This window comes from Ruditapes philippinarum, unplaced genomic scaffold (genome assembly GCF_026571515.1).
Source record: "Ruditapes philippinarum isolate M1 unplaced genomic scaffold, ASM2657151v2 ctg4862_1_1_1_1, whole genome shotgun sequence".
Lineage (NCBI taxonomy): Eukaryota > Metazoa > Mollusca > Bivalvia > Venerida > Veneridae > Ruditapes > Ruditapes philippinarum.
Window position 1 is genome coordinate 161,618 of NW_026860663.1, and position 19,406 is coordinate 181,023.

General features: G+C 33.4%; 1 protein-coding gene across 2 annotated transcripts in view; it reads right to left on the bottom strand.

The window, feature by feature from the left end:
* The window catches only part of LOC132712964 (uncharacterized), a 51,548-nt gene extending 41,390 nt beyond the window's left edge, over positions 1-10,158 (bottom strand). The window contains exon 1 of one of the 2 annotated variants that reach the window (XM_060695401.1): positions 9,949-10,158. In XM_060695401.1, the coding sequence (XP_060551384.1) occupies positions 9,949-10,053 (105 nt within the window). In that variant the 5' untranslated portion in view covers positions 10,054-10,158. Of the gene's footprint in view, positions 1-1,805; positions 2,136-9,948 lie in introns of those variants that run through there. The other variant, XM_060695402.1, reaches the window with a different exon arrangement.
* Positions 10,159-19,406: the final 9,248 nt, after the last annotated feature.

Consider the following 19,406-nt stretch of genomic DNA (forward strand, 5'->3'; position numbering starts at 1 on the left):
TTTCTTAAATATTATAAATGTTTCTATACTAATACATTGGCGGCCTACCAAACATTATACTCTGTACTCTAACTATCACATATTCTGTTCAATCATGATTTTCTCCAGGTATAAATTATCTACAAATTGCCTCTCCACTAATATACATACATTACCTAGTTCTCAAAGCATGTAATGATTCTGACCATTGGTCAAGCATTACATCCAGCCTCTCAAATTAGGCACAACAGCCGACAACAATTCTATGAATTGTAAAATTACAGCTCAGGTAAGCAAGAATTATACTTAAAAAATTTATTTTTAAGAAATCTGTACATGGTTTTCCATTAAAATTATTCATGTTTTATTCATTATTCATATTTGTATACAGATTTGTGAAATAAAAATATTATTATTCTGCTAGTAAATCATTTTCTTCACAAAATTGTTAAAAACTTGAAATAAAATTTGCATTTTAATAATAAGAATATTATAATTTCTTCTACTAAAATTATCATTTGCCTTCAATTTATTTACAATGTTTCAAAGAACATAATATATTTTATATCATTTGTGTGCGTAATATATATTATAACTCCTTTTATATGTATATGATTCTTATAAAACAAATAAAATTTCAAATAGTGGAGTTCAGGTATTTGTTCTTATTTCAGATATATCATATCAGAATCAAGATCCCTGCCAAGAGACAAGGCGGTGAATGGTAAATATTCAATGGGCTTACTGTGGTGATCCGGAGTGAAAAACTACCAACACCACAGACTTTATTTCAGTAACATTGTGTAGGAAGCTATAAGCTTATAGACATACTTCCGAGTCTGTTCCTGGAATCAGAACTAAGTAATAATTGTAAAGATTTTTTGCTTAAAGAAACAAGGGCTTGCCCTCAGCCTGATGGGTTTGAACCCTTATAAGGCAACAACTCTTGAATAACTAGTTTTATGTGGGTTTTTTGTGCTGTCACCTCAACGCATTTATTATCATACTTTAAATGTGTTTATTATCTCCCTTTATAAAAGGTTTACTGACTCCCTTTCTAATGTGAATCAGACTTGATTTAGATTATCATCTTTCATGAAAATCTCTGATATGATTTCCTCCATTTACAATATGACTGCATATAAACTGATTTTAGTACATGATTGTGTTTTAGTTTAATATGTTCAAATTCATTTTAGTTCACTTATGTTATGTTATAAGCTGTTAAGTTTATTGAAACATTCCTGGAACCAACCAGTACCCGAGTACTAAGTAATGAGTGTAAACTTTCTTGCTCACAGAAACAAAAGCTTACCCCGGATGAGGTTTGAACCAACACAGCTAAGCATTCCTTTGATTACTAGTCTGGCACTAACCACTCAGCCACTTATATTTAGTGAGTTATATATTATTATTTACAATACATGTTATATGCGCCTGAAATTTTCATTGAGTTAATTTCAACTTGAGGACCCCCTGTCTGTGGTAGTGGTGTCACTAAGAGTAGCAAACTCCAAACTCACTTAGCTCAAATACTCCTTAAACTTCCTTGTAGGAAGTAACTCAGGTCTTTTCCACTTGTAAAGCTGAAAAATCACTTCATGACATTACAGTGTTAACTTACACACTCAAAACCTATAAATCATATAATATACATTAGGCTGTGACTAAAAACAATATTTCAATAACTTTTATTATAAGCCATGACAGCTGAGACTGGTTTTGAATACATTCACCATGATGCCTAACCAACTGGCTTCATATTACTGCATATCTTAATACTCAAAATTAATATCCATTCCTTAAATAAATAATAAGCAACCTACTTTTCACACAAAATATACAACATTTAAATTTTATCCACCTATCTCCATGCTGGCAATTTAACAAACCGAGACTGCAAAGTCCAATAATTTTTTGCACCAACTGTATCATTTATCAAAATAGTACACATGATATGAGATATCATATCAAAGAAATTACCCGCCAAAGTACAGATATGCTAATCTTATCACATACAACTAAACCAAAGTTTAACCATTTGCATGCTGGGAAAATTATCTGCAAGAAAAAGTGTCTCCTTAAAGTCACGCCATCATATGCTTATTTTTTTTTTAAATTTTATACAATTTTCTCAAAATTAAAAAAAAAATGACTTAATGTCAGAAAGCATGGTACCAGTATGACTAGACTGATGTTAGGACTTGGTACCAAGACATTTGTATAAGACAATTTCTTTTTCTTTTTTTCTTTTTTTGGGGGGGGGGGGGGGGTTGAGAAGGGGGCATGTCATACCAACACTGTTGAGGTCATATGGTGACTTCCCAGCTTTAACTGGTGGAGGAAAACCTCATGTGCCAGTATGTGCATTATTTCAAACACTAAGAGGCACCTTAGAACAATTGACGTTCTGTAAGCAAGCTGGATAGCTTCCCCACATGAATGAACCCAAAGTCCCTGGTGGGATTCAAACCAACAGCGGTAAGGGGAACAACGAAAAACCACTAGACCATGGATGCCCCAATGGTAAATAAAATAATAAATACAATCATGTTAACCTATTTCATATCTTTGTTTGTTTGTTTCATTTTACGCCTTTTCCCAACAGTATTTCAGTCACATAGGCTGGTAGTTTCCTAACCATCGTTCCTGGAGAGTTACACCAGTACTAGACTACCTTCCTCCGCGCTAAACTACCAAAGCATCTCCCGGGGATCGAACCCATGCCAGAGAGGTAACTCGATTAGAAGTCATCGACTCTAACCCCTCGACCACAGAGGTGGTATACTTCAAATCAAATTTATTTCATAGCTGAACTAGTAACTTGAAAGCAAGTGAAAACACAGATTTATTATTTACATTATATATGATTCTACTGAAACAAGATATTATTTTAAAGATTGTTTGTTTGGGTTTTAACATCGACACAGTATAGGTCTTATTTTAAAGATAAAATCAGCTTCAGGCATTATATTATTATAACATGACAGACTTTTTAATTACTTTTTTTATCTAATGTGACTTTAGGTCAATTTATAGTACATGTTGACTATTTCATATCTAATTTATGTCATACTTGTAATAATTAATCTTATAAAATTATTGTGAAAAATTATCAAAAATTAAAAATTGTTTCAAAAGTTTTTCACTAAAATCAGACTAAGAATAGCACAAAGATACAACTTTTAAAGCATTTCTGAGTACATTATTTAACCATCTTTTGCATATCTGTTTGTTTTAAGTGTCCAAGGATTAGAGATTTTATGTTTTTAGGCTTTTGAACCTCAGTGGAGTTCCTTTAAACTTCAGGGCTCACTCTGCCAGTGCCAAAAGCTATTTGCTGAAATTTATTCACTTGGCTACAGAAATTATAATTTGGCAACAGAAGTTATTTCCCACTTCATTCTATTTTAATAAGATTTTGTATGAATCACATTGATTTGGCTAAGAGAAATTTCCATCAGGGATATACCCTTCACTTGCTTGTAAGCACAAATGTATATAATTCATGAATAAGAGAAAAGAACAAGATACAGTATAATTATGTAAAACTAACAAATAAACAATATTATAAGATTTTCTTTGTTAAACTAGAAATAAAGTATAATATAAAAGAAATACATAATGAATAACAAGTAAACAGTTATAGAAATTATTCGATTCTAACAAAAAAAACAAAAAAACAAAAACAACACCTTTTAAGTTCTTACCTGTTAAAGGTAAGTTCACGGGTCAATTGCATTTTTAAAATTCAAGTAAAACATTAAAAGAAACAGGCAATGGGTTAACCTTTATATATGATACGACAGTCAAACTTGGTTTCCATGATGACCAAAGCAAATTATTGAACCAACATGTTACAGAATGAGAAATCTGATTAAATTAACAGGTGTTAACAGCCTTTTCAATACTATAAAACTATAATAGCACCATTGCCTTATTTAATTATAAGAAAAATGCAAGAGTATAGAAAAACCCATAATCTTAAGAATGACCATACTTCAAAGGGTATTTGTTTAAACACCAAGAATAAGGCACATTAATTGTATGCATAATTAAGAGGAGAATAATTTTACATTTTCATAATTATGTTTGTTTTTTACAGATAATATAAACACAAGTATGTAAAGAATTTTACATCCTAACTATGGAGGGTGATTTATGCCAAAATTACATCTTGCTTTCTTACGTTACATCGTGCTTTCTAACTTGTACATCGTGCTTTCTAACTTGTACATTATGCATTCTGACATATACATCTTGCATTCTGACTTTTACATGTTGCTTTCTTACATGCACATTATGCTTTCTGCTGTGTGCGACTTGCTTACTTTTATGTTGATGTCGTTATTTAACGATCAATTATTATTCATTTGTTGATCTGGTATATTAATTCAATAAATTAACCTGCAACTGTTTGTATTTGGGTCTATTTACTCAGCTTGAATGACGAATGTCATAAGGTAGAATGCGCATAGCCGAAAGCCGAATGCAGCAAGCATAATACAACGCGACATCTGGTGTAATAATATGTGACACCCAAATTATGCTAACAGGTGGCGCTACAGTTATATTCTCGGTAAAGTCCGTATTGCGGTTCGGATTCAGTTAACCAAGTTACGTCCCTTTGTTTTAAAATTTCCATTTGCACTCATGGAAAAAATATACAAAACGATTTAACCAATTTCTATATTTATTAATGATCAACTCTGTAGGTCAAATTATATTTACAGCTGACAATGACAAGTTGCACATTTCCAAATCAATGGTTTAAGAATTTATTTTTATTCATCAACAAAATAATTATAAAATAGAACAGTTGTTCGACATTGTTCAAAGTGCTTTGGCCATAAAAAACTTCTTATTAAAATATTTTCTGACATGGCTTATTTCCAATACCTGTGATCATCCAAACATTTTTAATGTGTTTCTATTAATTAGGACATTTTCTTGCCTATTTTCAAACTAATTTTGTACACGCGTTAGATTTTTTTAAATCAACTTGTCAAAAAATGTCTTTTTTCACTAAGTTGAAATTATTCACTAAGATGCTTTATGGCCCCAGGTTCTTGTTCACAGTGTCAGCTAAACTGAAGGAACTGCTGCCAAAATCAGCTGATTCTGAGAAAAAAAGAAAAAAAAGGCAAAACTGTCTAGTCTGTCAATCTGTGAGAGTTTAGCTTTAGGGCGAATGATTTCATAATATTAATTGATGAGTACATAAAAACAAATGTACAAAAAATGTCCCAAGAAATGGTTATAAAATCAAATGAATTGTTTGTCATAGAAGATATTAATAAACTTTTTTTTTCCATTTTTTAAAGAAAACTACTAAAAGGCATCTTCAGCCAAACATGCAATATTCATTTTTATAACATTTCTTGGGACCATTTTTGTACATTTTGTTTTATGTACACATCAAATAATATTATGAAATCATTCGTCCTAAAGCTACACCACAGTGCATATCTATATTCGGTACCTTCTTTGCGAAATCTGCTCAAACGGCACCCTCTTTACACATGCACAGGTTATTCTCTGCTAAAAACAAACCAGCGATGGATAACAATCCAGTAAAATTTCAATGTAATAAGAAAGGGGGTTTGACAGGTACAAAGATATATACCACGGAACACTAGAATGTTTCATCTATGTGCTGATTTGTCATGTGCCGTTTTTTCGTGTACTGCAACTTCACAATAAGCTACAAAAAATCGACATGTCTTGCCTCGCCCATCACCTCGACATACTTTTCGGGCTGCAATGAACCGTGGGCTTGATTATATATGCATCATACATATTTAATATGTTCATTTACATATCATCTTCGGACAAATGGCAGTATATTGTCAAAAAAAATGTAAAATTCATAAAAACACCATATACTTTCGGTTTTGCAGCGTACCCTCATGGCACAACATATGCTTTTATTTGCGTTAATCGTTAAATAGGTATGAAATATTTCTTACTTTTATGTAAATATTACATACTTAACGATTAACGCAAATAAAAGCATATGTCGTACCTTGTGGGTACGTATGTGTTAAAAAATGAGAGGGTACCTGTGATATAAAAATTCAAATGAAGAGAGGTAGCCCGTGCCGCTGCAAAAGAAAAAAAAGGCAAAACTGTCTAGTCTGACAGACTAGACAGTTTTGACATTTTATTTTTTTTTCTCAGAATCAGCCTGGGTCGTATTCATAAAGCATCGTAATATAGTGAATAATTTCAACTTAGTGAAAAAGACATTTTTTTGACAAGTTGAATTTAAAAAATCTAACGTGTGGATGGTCACAGGTATTGGAAATAAGCCATGTCAAAAAATATTTTAATAAGAAGTTTTTTATGGCCAAAGCACTTTGAACAATGTCGACCAACTGTTCTATTTTATAATTATTTTGTTGATGAATAAAAATAAATTCTTAAACCATTGATTTGGAAATGTGCAACTTGTCATTGTCAGCTGTAAATATAATTTGACCTACAGAGTTTCATTAATAAATATAAAAATTGGCTAAATCGTTTTGTAGCCTATATTTTTTCCATGAGTGCAAATGGAAATTTTAAAACAAAGGGACGTAACTTGGTAAACTGAATCCGAACCGCAATACGGACTTTACCGAGAATATAACTGTAGCGCCACCTGTTAGCATAATTTGGGTGTCACATATTATTACACCAGATGTCGCGTTGTATTATGCTTGCTGCATTCGGCTTTCGGCTATGCGCATTCTACCTTATGACGTTCGTCATTCAAGCTGAGTAAAAAGACCCAAATACAAACAGTTGCAGGTTAACTTATTGAATTAATATACCAGATCAACGAATGAATAATAATTGATCGTTAAATAACGACATCAACATAGAATTAAGCAAGTCGCACACAGCAGAAAGCATAATGTGCATGTAAGAAAGCAACATGTGAAAGTCAGAATGCAAGATGTTTATGTCAGAATGCATAATGTACAAGTTAGAAAGCACGATGTACAAGTTAGAAAGCACGATGTAACGTAAGAAAGCAAGATGTAATTTTGGCATAAATCACCCTCCATACTAACAAGAGCTGTGCAATATTAAATGATAGGGGGGAGGCTTCCTGTCTTACAATTTTTTTAATTAAAACACTGCATGCCTTGAGGCACTTTGTCGACAATCACATACATGTAATGTGTTTAATATTATACTCGGGTCATGCATGGGCTTAAAGTAGATTACTCTTGGTCAGTTCTGAGGTTTATGTTTTGAGTGCACCACAAATTCAAGCCTATGCACAATACTGACTTAACAAGTCAAAGAAAAGAGCCCCTTACTTGTAGTAGATCTAAATTAGAAATAGTCCCCTTGAATGTGATGAGTTTGTTTTTTCCTGTAAAAAAAAACTTCCCAATTTTCACAAAAATAACATGTAAATTTCCCCTTAATTGAAGCTAAGATTCAACAAAAGGTGCAAAAACTTCTGACTATGCAGCATCATTCATCTAAGTATGTTCTCTCTTAATTATGCATCACATTCTGAACAATAATGTATATATTCAGGGATGCAGGGTGAAGAGAAAATTCTGTAAAAAGGTTAGTATAAAACACTGTTGCACTTCTGCAATTTTCATTGTCAGTGGAACGGATCCTTAACAATTTCATTTAATTGGTAGTTTGCAGAAACAACTGACTCTGATTCAATAATTATGGAGATACCAATATAAAGCTATATTTTAAAAACTGTTAAAAAAAAAGAGTAAAAACTGAAGAAAATAATTTATTTTATACACATGTTTCGCATTTCATTGTTTAAGACTTACAAAAAATATCATTAATATAGTCGACATATTTAATATAATTATTGATATTTTTTATTACATGTAGATCTCTATTTGAATAATATTAGTTACTTTACTGGTAGTGATTTCAATATTTAAACTGATACTTATAATATGTCTCTGTTGTTCTTTCTATGTTATTCTATATATTTTTTTTAATTTACTATAAATAGAATTTTCTCATGGTGTTACACTTATATTTCAGAAACTTGTCAATTCTTGAAACTTTTCAATACCATTGAAATCAACAAAATGAAATATCAAATTGAATTTCCTTTCAACACTGTTTGATATAATAATGAAATTAAAATTTGTTAACTTTCCTAGTAAACATCTCTAAAAATTGGGAGTGAAACATCCATATAATGGAATATTTAATTGAATTTCCTTTTTACACTGTTTGATATTAATGAAATTAAAATTTGTTAACTTTCCTAGTAAACATCTCTAAAAATTGAAAGTGAAACGTCCATACAAATGACAAAATAGGAGTGAAACGTCTAGGTGCGAACCATCTTGGGAGTGAAACGTCTCAATAGTGAAATGTCTTGGGAGTGAAATTTCTGACATTCCTTTGTGTGAATTATCTTCAGAGTTAAATGTCTGTCTGCCCTCTGCTATAAGTAATACTTATAGAATATATACGAGGACTTTACCGGCTGGTATCAGCGCATGGGGCGACAACAAGGGTCAATCATAGGAAATTAATCGAGACGGAACGTCGAGATTAATTTCAATGATTGACCCTTTTTGTCGCCCCATGCGCTGATACCAGCCAGTGAAGTCCGAGTATTTATTCTGTAACTGTTTTATCGCATGATCATCACGACTTTTTTCTTCTCTTGTAATATTTGCTTTATTTAAGCCAGACTTCCCGAAAGTTGAAAAAAACTGTCAGACATTTGGTCTGACAAACCATGAAAATCTGTCGGACCGAAACAAAATCTGTCGGACCAAATAAAATTGATCAAAATCAAAGAAAAACTTGTGTTTGTATTTCTAAGACACTTTTTGTTTTTTTATTTTTTCGCCGTAAAAATCGGCACAATCCGTACAGCGCATTTTCATCTCATCCCTGTCATACACCAATGCTTCATGGTTCTGCTTCCATTTTTCGTTAAATTTTGTCTCAGGTCTATTCTTTTCATCCTTTTATTGCTGTTCTGCGCACATTGTCGGACCTGATCAAAATTTATCGGACATGTCCGTCGGACCGACGTATTTCGGGAAGTCTGTAAGCATATAAATATTTTAAGAAATACCCACAGAAATACACCCATTAGATGCCGTTGAAGGAACTGGACATTAATAACCATTTCACGAGGTAAGTTGATGCATTTTTTCTAAATGCGAAATAATAATCATCTTTCCACCTCATTTTCAAAATATAATCTAGGACATATTGTCGATAAGTATCCCGGTGTATATTTCAGAGGTAACAATGTAGTGATTTTTATCACTACTTCCATCTATTAATAATTACGCTAGAATAGTATGTTCATATACGTGTAGTGATTTACTGAATGATTTACTGGTCAGAATCTCCTGTAAAACGAAGGCATTGTTTAAAGTAAAAAAAAACAACAGAATAATTTGATCATTGTTTCAAATTTGTCCTCAAGGTCAGGATGCAGAAAATGGCGATTACTTTTCACTGGAGTCAACATCTTTATAATAACTGCATTTTCAGGTTTTGAAAAAAAAAGATCGAGATGATATATAAATATTTAAAAAAAGTTCTGTAAATTGTGTAATGTTTTGTTTTGCTCTTTTTCAGGTACTGCAGTATGCTCACTTATTATTTGTAATAAATAATAAACTGAGCTGGGCATGCGCGAGAAAGTGTACTGATACCTCATTTAGAGCACCCCAAAGTTTTCCAATACCGAAATTTAGAGAACGCCTATCTTCAAAGGAAAGTTGTGGTGGTCATGCGATAAATATTATGCACCCCACCGGGTCATACTCTGTATCATCAATTGATTTTACATTGTGCTCTAATCCCCGTAACAAAGCATTAGCATGCGATGGTGAATATCTATTTATCTACATATATTGTATCCATTTGATAATTTCTGGGACATGTCATGTGGGAATTAATAGAAATTAAAGGACGCAACATTGCCAACAAATTCGAATCAAATAATTCCTTTACCTTGGATTCAGCATTATTGAGACGCTTATGTTTGGTTTCAGACTTGCTGTAAAAGCTAAGACAGGACTCTTCGTCGCTACTTATCTCGATCAATTCTGAAGTCATTGTAACATTTCATCTTTATTTCCAAGTTACAAGTTTTCAAGTTTTTTTATTTCAACTATCCGAATTTTTGGAAAAACCCGTTATCGAATCGAGTAGTCTGCTCTTATCCTAGCTAAAACCTGTTTCTGTAATGCGGTATAAATCCGGGAACGGCTTTGAGCGAAGATTTTTGGGAATGGCTTACACCTTACGGACATCAATTAAGTTTGATGCAATAAAGCAGCATACCTCCAGATTCATGCTAATTTTCATAATATTTTGAAAATGTATTTAAAAGTAAAATATTGTGAAGTGAACAAAGAAAGTAAATTACACATTGCAAATGGCATTACCAAACAAGAGGTCAAAATTTACATAAATAAATGTCATGTTTGGCATTATCACATCAGTGATGACCCCTCATAATAACCAATTGGATGTTGCAGCTACTGTGTGGCAGGAAACACAAAATTCATTTACAGGGCAAAACACAATTTTTACTCATGGGCCATAACTCCACTAAAAATCCCTTAACCGGAAAACCAGTGTAACATGCCCAAGCACAGGGCCACTGATCAATCCTGTAAAGTTTCATTGGAATTGCATTAGTGGTATAAGAGGAGTAGTTGGGACAAAATTAAAAAAATTAAAATCATTAAAGGGACATAACTCTGACAAAAATCATTTAATCAAAAAAATGTTGATGAGATGCACCACTAGACATACTGTTGATCATTCCTGTAAAGTTTTGATGAAATAGCAAAGGTAGTTTCCGAAGGGTAGTCCAAACAAGCAGCTGGTAACACAAAACACATTTTTCAATTATGGGCCACTGTATTAGAACTCGGCCAAAAATCATTCAAGTGGAAAACCTGTGTTATGTGTGCAAGTACTTGAGCTACCAATCAATCCTGTAAAGTTCCACTGAAATTGCATTTAGTAGTATAAGAGGGGTTGTCCGAACAAACTTTGAAATTAAAAATAATTGAATGGGTATAACTCTGACAAATAAATAATTGAACCAAAAAACAGGCAATTATATGCACAACTATACTTAGTACTGACCATTCCTGTAAAGTTTGAATGATATTGCACCAGTGGTTTCTAAAAAGAGGTCCAAACGAGTTTTCTGTGTAGCTTGGAACACATAAAAAAAAACTTTTTTATTCAAGGGCCATTACTCAGCCCAAAATCATTCAACTAGAAAAATCTGTGTAATATGTGCAAGTACTTGAGCTACAGATCCATCCTGTAAAGATCATTGAAATTGCTTCAGGGGTATTAGAGAAGTAGTCCGGACAAACTTTAAAAATATAAATCATTTAAGGGCAATTACTCTGACAAAAATTATTGAACCAGAAAATGCCGACAATATGCACAACAAGACTTGGTACTGATCATTCCTGTAAATTTTGGATGAAATTGCACCAGTAGTTTTTGAGCAGTAGTCCGGATAAGTTTTGTGACAGACGGACAGACTGACAGACGAAGGAGAAGTGATCACTATATGGGTCCTTCAGTACTAAGTTATATAATGTTCACAAGGCAGTCTGAAGGACAGCTAAATCCCCTTCCGCAGTGAACATGAATGTGTACTTCATGACCTTTTACCAACCATGACCTTGATGTTGTGTCATGCATATCATAAGCACATAGTCTCAAAATGATGGTTATTTGTGCCAAGTTATTTAAAATCTTCCATAAAGTCAACTAGAAATGTGTCCATAGGACATGGGTGCCCCCACAGCCCAACTGTTTTGTCAATCTTATGACTCTATAGGTCAAATATTTTTTGAAAACTAAAAATCTTTTACTAAGTAAAGGACAAGAACTTTACAAATACTGAATAAATCCTAAAGCAAACCCGAAGGTGCATAAGTACAAATGCTGACCAACATTCTTGTAAACTTTCAGGCCTACAAGTGAAATACTTTTTGAGCTATGCATGAACAAGTTGAAAATTGCAAATTTATACTACCGTAAGTCAAGGGCAATAACTCTTAACAAAACTGAAAAAAAATCAACATGCAAAGTCCTAGGTTTATAGCTTCACAGTGATGTGAATCATTATTCCTGTAATTAAGTGATGTTGATTATTATTCCTGTAAAGTTGGTTGATTCTAACTCAAGCACTCAAGGAACAAATAACAACATAATGAAACGGTTTTTACTAAGTCAAGGAAACAACTCTACAAATACTGGATAAATACACAAGCGAAACCCCAGGTGCAAAACTATGCTGAGCAACCTTCCCGTAATGTTTAATGACTCTATGTCAAATCCTTTTTGAGTACCATGTGACACAAGTTGAAAATTGCAAAAACTAGAAATGTGTCCATAGGACACGGATGCCCCCACACGCCACTGTTCTGTCAATCTTATGACTCTAGGTCAAATATTTTTTGGACTACATGTGCCACAAGTTGAAAACTAAAAATCAACAAAGGGCCATTATTCTGTTAAATTTGGTCACAGCAAAAATTCCTTCCTTTACTACCATCTACACATTAAGGTTGTTCATCCCTGGAAGTTTAAGCAAAATCTGCCATCCAGTTTAAGAGGAGTTGCGTTCACAAAATTTCTACATAGTATATAGTGAAAAAATCCACAAAGGGCCATAATTCTGTTAAATTTAGTTGCAGCAAAAATTCCTTCCTTTACTACCATCTACAAATTAAGGTTGTTCATCCCTGAATTTTAAGCAAAATCTGCCATCCGGTTTAAGAGGAGTTGCGTTCACAAAATTTCTACAGAGTATATAGTGAAAAAATCAACAAAGGGCCATAATTCTGTTAAATTTGGTTGCAGCAAAAATTCCTTCCTTTACTACCATCTACACATTAAGGTTGTTCATCCCTGGAAGTTTAAGCAAAATCTGCCATCCGGTTTAAGAGGAGTTGCGTTCACAAAATTTCTACATAGTATATAGTGAAAAAATCAACAAAGGTCCATAATTCTGTTAAATTTGGTCGCAGCAAAAATTCCTTCCTTTACTACCATCTACACATTAAGGTTGTTTCATCCCTGGAAGTTTAAGCAAAAATCTGCCATCCAGTTTAAGAGGAGTTGCGTTCACAAAAATTTCTACATAGTATATAGTGAAAAAATCAACAAAGGGCCATAATTCTGTTAAATTTTGGTTGCAGCAAAAATTCCTTCCTTTACTACCATCTACACATTAAGGTTGTTCATCCCTGGAAGTTTAAGCAAAATCTGCCATCCGGTTTAGGAGGAGTTGCGTTCACAAAATTTCTACACAGTATATAGTGAAAAAATCAACAAAGGGCCATAATTCTGTTAAATTTGGTCGCAGCAAAAATTCCTTCCTTTACTACCATCTACACATTAAGGTTGTTCATCCCTGGAAGTTTAAGCAAAATCTGCCATCCGGTTTAAGAGGAGTTGCGTTCACAAAATTTCTACACAGTATATAGTGAAAAAATCAACAAAGGGCCATAATTCTGTTAAATTTGGTCGCAGCAAAAATTCCTTCCTTTACTACCATCTACACATTAAGGTTGTTCATCCCTGGAAGTTTAAGCAAAATCTGCCATCCGGTTTAAGAGGAGTTGCGTTCACAAGATTTTGGGACGTACGGACAGACGTACGGACGGACGGACAGACGGATGGACACTCGGACGGACAAGTGCAACGCTATATGCTCCCACTCTGTGGGGGCATAAAAATTCTAGGTCAACGGCAATAACTCTAAAAATACTTAATAAATCCAGACAAAAATACCCAGGTGCACAACTACACATCTGATCAATAATTCTGTAAAGTTTCATGACTCTATGTTAAATCCTTTTTGAGTTACATGCAACACAAGTTAAAAATTGCAAAATTTTACTAAGTCAAGGGCAATAACTCTAAAAATACTAAATAAATCCTGACAAAAATACCCAGGTGCACAACTACACATGCTGATCAACATTCCTGTAAAGTTTCATGACTCTAAGTCAAATACTTTTTGAGTTACATGCGACACATGTTGAAAATTGCAAATTTTACTAAGTCAAGGGCAATAACTCTAAAAATACTAATAATATCCAGACGAAAACACCCAGGTGCACAACTACACATGCTGATCAACATTCCTGTAAAGTTTCATGACTCTAGGTCAAATACTTTTTGAGTTACGTGCGACACAAAAGAGAAGGGACGGACGGACAAGGGTAAATCTAAATGCCCGCCACTAAAGTGGGGGCACAAAAATATAACTGTGACCTTGTGTGTAGCAACCTTGATGTTGAGCTCTGCAGATTGTGTCATGGTGAGGATTATTTGTGCTGAGTAATTTTAAAATTACCTTGACCCCAGGGGGTCCAAATGTTATACCAACCGGGGTCTTCATAATTATGAGCTTGCTAAATGTATATACCCAGTTTGATTACAATATCTTATTCCTATCTCTAGTTATTGTCCAGAAACAATTTTTCTATTTTTAGTAATGGTGACCTTGATCCCTGGGTTTCTAAATGCAATATCAACCAGGATCTATATATAAGCTTGCTATATATACAAAGTTTGATTACAATATTTTATTATTTACTCTAGTTATTGTCAGGAAACTTTTTTTTTACATGTACTTTTAGTAATGGTGACCTTGACCCCAGGCCCCGTGTTCACAAAGAAAAGATCAGGATCAGGATCAAGTGATCCTGATTTTATTTTCTTTGTTTTATATAACTAATATTGATCGTATTTTGCTAGAATTGAATGGTACATAAAGTTAATGTAATATTTTGCTGATTTGCAAAGAAACAATCCTGTTTTGGGATAAAATAGACAAATAACGAAACAAATACAAAAATAATGGGATCAAAATAAGTATCAATTTTAGGATCAAGATCAATATTTGGATTAACTGTAAAATGCCCATATCTTTCAAAAATTACAATAAATTTATTCTTTAATTTCAAAAACATGCTATTTCAAGTCCAGTTTTATCAAGTTAAAGGGACTCCACTGAGCTTTTTTGACATGACGGGACTGTAAATAATATTTTGAGACTATTACTCCATTTGATGTAGATCTATACTAATAACTTATTTGCAAAATTTCAGATCATTAGCTCGCTCCGTTTTTCTAGGATAATTATTATAATAGTGATAAATGACCCAAAATTGAAAAGCGTTTAAACGCTTTTCACTCAAATCGGACTGAGAATAGCACAAACATATGACTTTCAGTGTATTTCTTAGTTATATGTTATCAATATTTCTGTTTAAAGTGCTCATGTTTATCTATGTGAAAAAATTAAAATGTTATGTTTTAAGCTTATAAACCTCAGTGGAGTTCCTTTAATATTAAATATCTAATCTATAAGAATTAACAATGGATAATATTTGAGTTTTTAGATTTAATCCTGACCTTGATCCTGATCCTAAAATCTTTGTGAACACGGGGATCTAAAGGCAATACCAACCAGGGTTTCTACATAAGGTTGCTATTTACAATACCTCATTTCCAACTCTAGTTATCGTGAGAAAACCATGATGTGGACCGACCAACCGACATGCCGACTCCCCTAAACTTTGTGGGAGTATAACCCCTTAACTTTATTTTGGAGGTATAATTATGAGAGAATCTTAGCTAAAGTAACTACAGCAGTGAAGTTATCGTAAGACTTACCGTATGTAAAATCAAATTGCACATACTGTGAATAAATTGTCAACACCTCATTTAAGTTTAATCCATTTTTTTTTTTCATTAAAAATTTCAAATAACGCTTTGCGGAGATTATCTGTGTCACACCATATTATAGGTAAATAAACCACTCAAATTGTTGAATAAATTGTATCAAAAACAAAATTTAATATACTATTTTTGGATTATTTTCAGCAAAAATTTTGACTGTACAATTTAACATAAAGATCCTTAAGGAAAAAATGCTCTGGTTTCTTATTAAAACTGTTTATTCATGATATCTTATAAACTTTCACAGATGTGAAATAAAGATTTTGATATCCTATATATTGAATATTTTTTTGTTTAGACTATCATTTCAATAACCCTTACCACCCTTATATCTTAAATGAACTTGCCCATCTTTCAATCTGGACAGACCCATTAATCATTAGTAGGGAAAATTTTAAAATCTGTACTGACTCAATACCGAACAGTACAGATCTTTAACAGACAGCACACATGTGCTGGGTGGTCTTGGTTTACACTGGTCACATGGGTTCAGTCACTGCCTGCAAGTTAAAGGTTAATGTATCAGGAGAGATGAATGAAAAAAGGTTAGAATGGTAAAATGCAGTAAAAGAAAATCTTGATTTTTTCTTAAAAGATTTTTTGGTTGCAAACCAAATACAAGTTAACATGTGGAAACAAGAGGGCCATGATGGCCCTGAAGTCGCTCACCTCTACATAGGCCCCCGGAGCGGGGCCAGTTTAAAACCCGGGGCTTTTATTTGAACAAACTTGGTAGACAACCATTAGAAAATGTTTCATGCTAAACATCTAAGGTCTAGCTTGTTGGGATTTTTAAAAGAAGATTTTTTAAAGTTTTTTCTTTACACATATAGTTAAAAACAATGACACACCTGATGCAGGGCCAGTTTTGACCCCAGGGCTTTTATTTGAACAATATTTGTAGACACTTACTAGAAAATGTTTCATGCTTAATATCTAAACTCTAGCTATTCGGGTTTTTTCAAAGAAGATTTTTAAGTTTTTGCTATACTCATATAAGGAAAATTAATGTCCCCTGGGGCGGGGCCAATTTTGACTCCAGGGCTTTTATTTGAACAAACTTTGAAGACACTCACTAGAAGATGCTTCGTGTTTAATATCTAAACTCTAGCTTTTTGAGTTTTTTCAAAGAAGATTTTTTAATTTTTGCTATAGTTTTACACATACATTGTATAGGGAAAATGAATGACCTTTAGGGTGGGGCCAATTTTGACCCCAGGACTTTTATCTGAACAAATTTTGTAGACACTCACTAGAAAATCTTTCATGCTTAATATCTAAACTCTATCTATTAAGTTTTTTCCAAAGAAGATTTTTTGAGTTTTTCCTATACACATACAAGGAAATTTGGAAAATCAATGACCCCCTGGGCCGGGCCAATTTTGACCCCAGGGCTCTTATTTGAACAAACTTGGTAGACATCCAATAGAACATGTTTCATGCTAAATATCTTAGCTCTAGCTCTTTGGGTTATTTAAAAGAAGATTTTTAAGTTTTTACTATATGCATATGGGGAAAATCAATGACCCCCTGGGGCGGGGCAAATTTTGACCCCAGAGCTTTTATTTTAACAAACTTGGTAGACACCCATTATAAGATGTTCCATGCTAAATATCTTAGCTCTAGCTCTTTTGGTTCTTTAAAAGAAGAATTTTTAAGTTTTTACTATTATTATGCATATAGGGAAAATCAATGACCCCCTTGGGCGGGACAATTTTTTCCCAAGGACTTTCATTTGAACAAACTTGGAAGACACCCAATAGAACATGTTTCATGCTAAATATCTTAGCTCTAGCTCTTTGGGTCCTTTAAAAGGAGATTTTTTAAGTTTTTACTATATGCATATATGGAAAATCAATGACCCCCTGGGGCGGGGCCAATTTTGACCCCAGGGCTTTTATTTGAACAAACTTGGTAGACACCCATTAGAACATGTTTCATGCTAAATATCTTAGCTCTAGCTCTTTTGGTTCTTTAAAAGAAGATTTTTTAAGTTTTTATTATATGCATATAGGGAAAATCAATGACCCCCTTGGGCGGGGCCAATTTTGACCCAAGGGCTTTTATTTGAACAAACTTGGTAGACACTCACCAGAAGATGTTTCATGCCAAAAATCTAAGCTCTAGCTCTTTGGGTTTTTTAGAAGAAGATATTTTAAGTTTTTTCTTTTGGTTGCCATGACAACCAGAGTTCTGCATGGAATTAAATTCTTTGAACAATTTTCAAAGGTGACCACCAAAGGAACATTCCTGTGAAGTTTGGATGAAATTGGCTGAGTGGTTAATGAGGAGATGTCATTTAAAGTAAAAGTTTACGGACGACAGACGATGGCCGGACGCCGGACGAAAAGCGATCACAAAAGCTCACCCTGTCACTTTGTGACAGGTGAGCTAAACAAGAGCTGTCGGTAGGACAGCAACGCTCGACTATTCTTAGTGCTTGATAGTAAAAAAAAATGCATGATACAGTTACCTCCTCCTGTTTACAGGTTGGGGTAATGATGGTGAACAAGTGTGCAAAGTTTCAAAGCCATATGTCAATGAACTTTGAAAATATCTAAGTCGAAAAAGGGGCATAATTCTGTCAAAATGCTTGATAGAGTTACCTCCTCCTGTCTACAAGTTGGGGTCATGATGGTGAACAAGTTTGCAAAGTTTCAAAGCCATATGTCAATGGACTTGGAAAATATTTAAGGTATTACAAAAACTTTAACATAAATTCTAAGTCGAAAAAGGGGCATAATTCTGTCAAAATGCTTGATAGAGTTACCTCCTCCTGTCTACAGGTTGGGGTCATGATGGTGAACAAGTGTGCAAAGTTTCAAAGCCATATGTCAATGGACTTTGAAAATATTTGAACTATTACAAAAACTTTAACATAAGTGGTTACGCCGACGCAGACGCCGACACCGACACTCGGGTGACTGCAATAGCTCTACTTATTCTTATCGAATAGTCTTGCTAAAAATAATGCTAAGATTTACTTTTGTAGTTTTTATACTTTTATTAAATTTGACCCTTAATAATAACAATTGACCCTCATAGGTCACAAGTAACCCCCAAAAAATCTAGTCTGGCAGAAACACTGTAAATGTATAAATATTTAGACACTACATATTAAGTTTAAAATTTTCAAATACCATGATTAAGAAGATACAAAATATTTGCATATAAATTGTTGAATGCACTGCTGTTCATTGCAATTAAAGCCATGGTAGTTGTAACATCTGCCGTGCACAGAAATGAGCGACTTTCTTATTGTAACAGATGTCAATATGATTTACAATAAATGAGACAAATAAAAAACCTGCATTGGTTGGTAACATGTGATATTTAAAGCATATCATGCCTGAGAAAATGAATATGGATTTTTATAATTATGAAGAAAAGGCAAACTTGTGTTTTTAAATGTTTAAATAATGGAGTTACAGCATGTTGAGGGAAGGCTGTGTGAGTGTGAATGTGAAATAATTTGTCGAAAAAGTAGCAAAAAGTAAACAAAGGGCATTCTGTTTGTATTATAAAACTAAAAAGTGAATTTGCAAACAGTGGTTTCACACCCGACACATCAACTCTGGTGAAGACATATGCCAATTACTTTGAAAATCTATCAAATAACAAAATTATATGCCATATAGCTTTTGACCTTTGACACCCTAATACAACCTTGACCT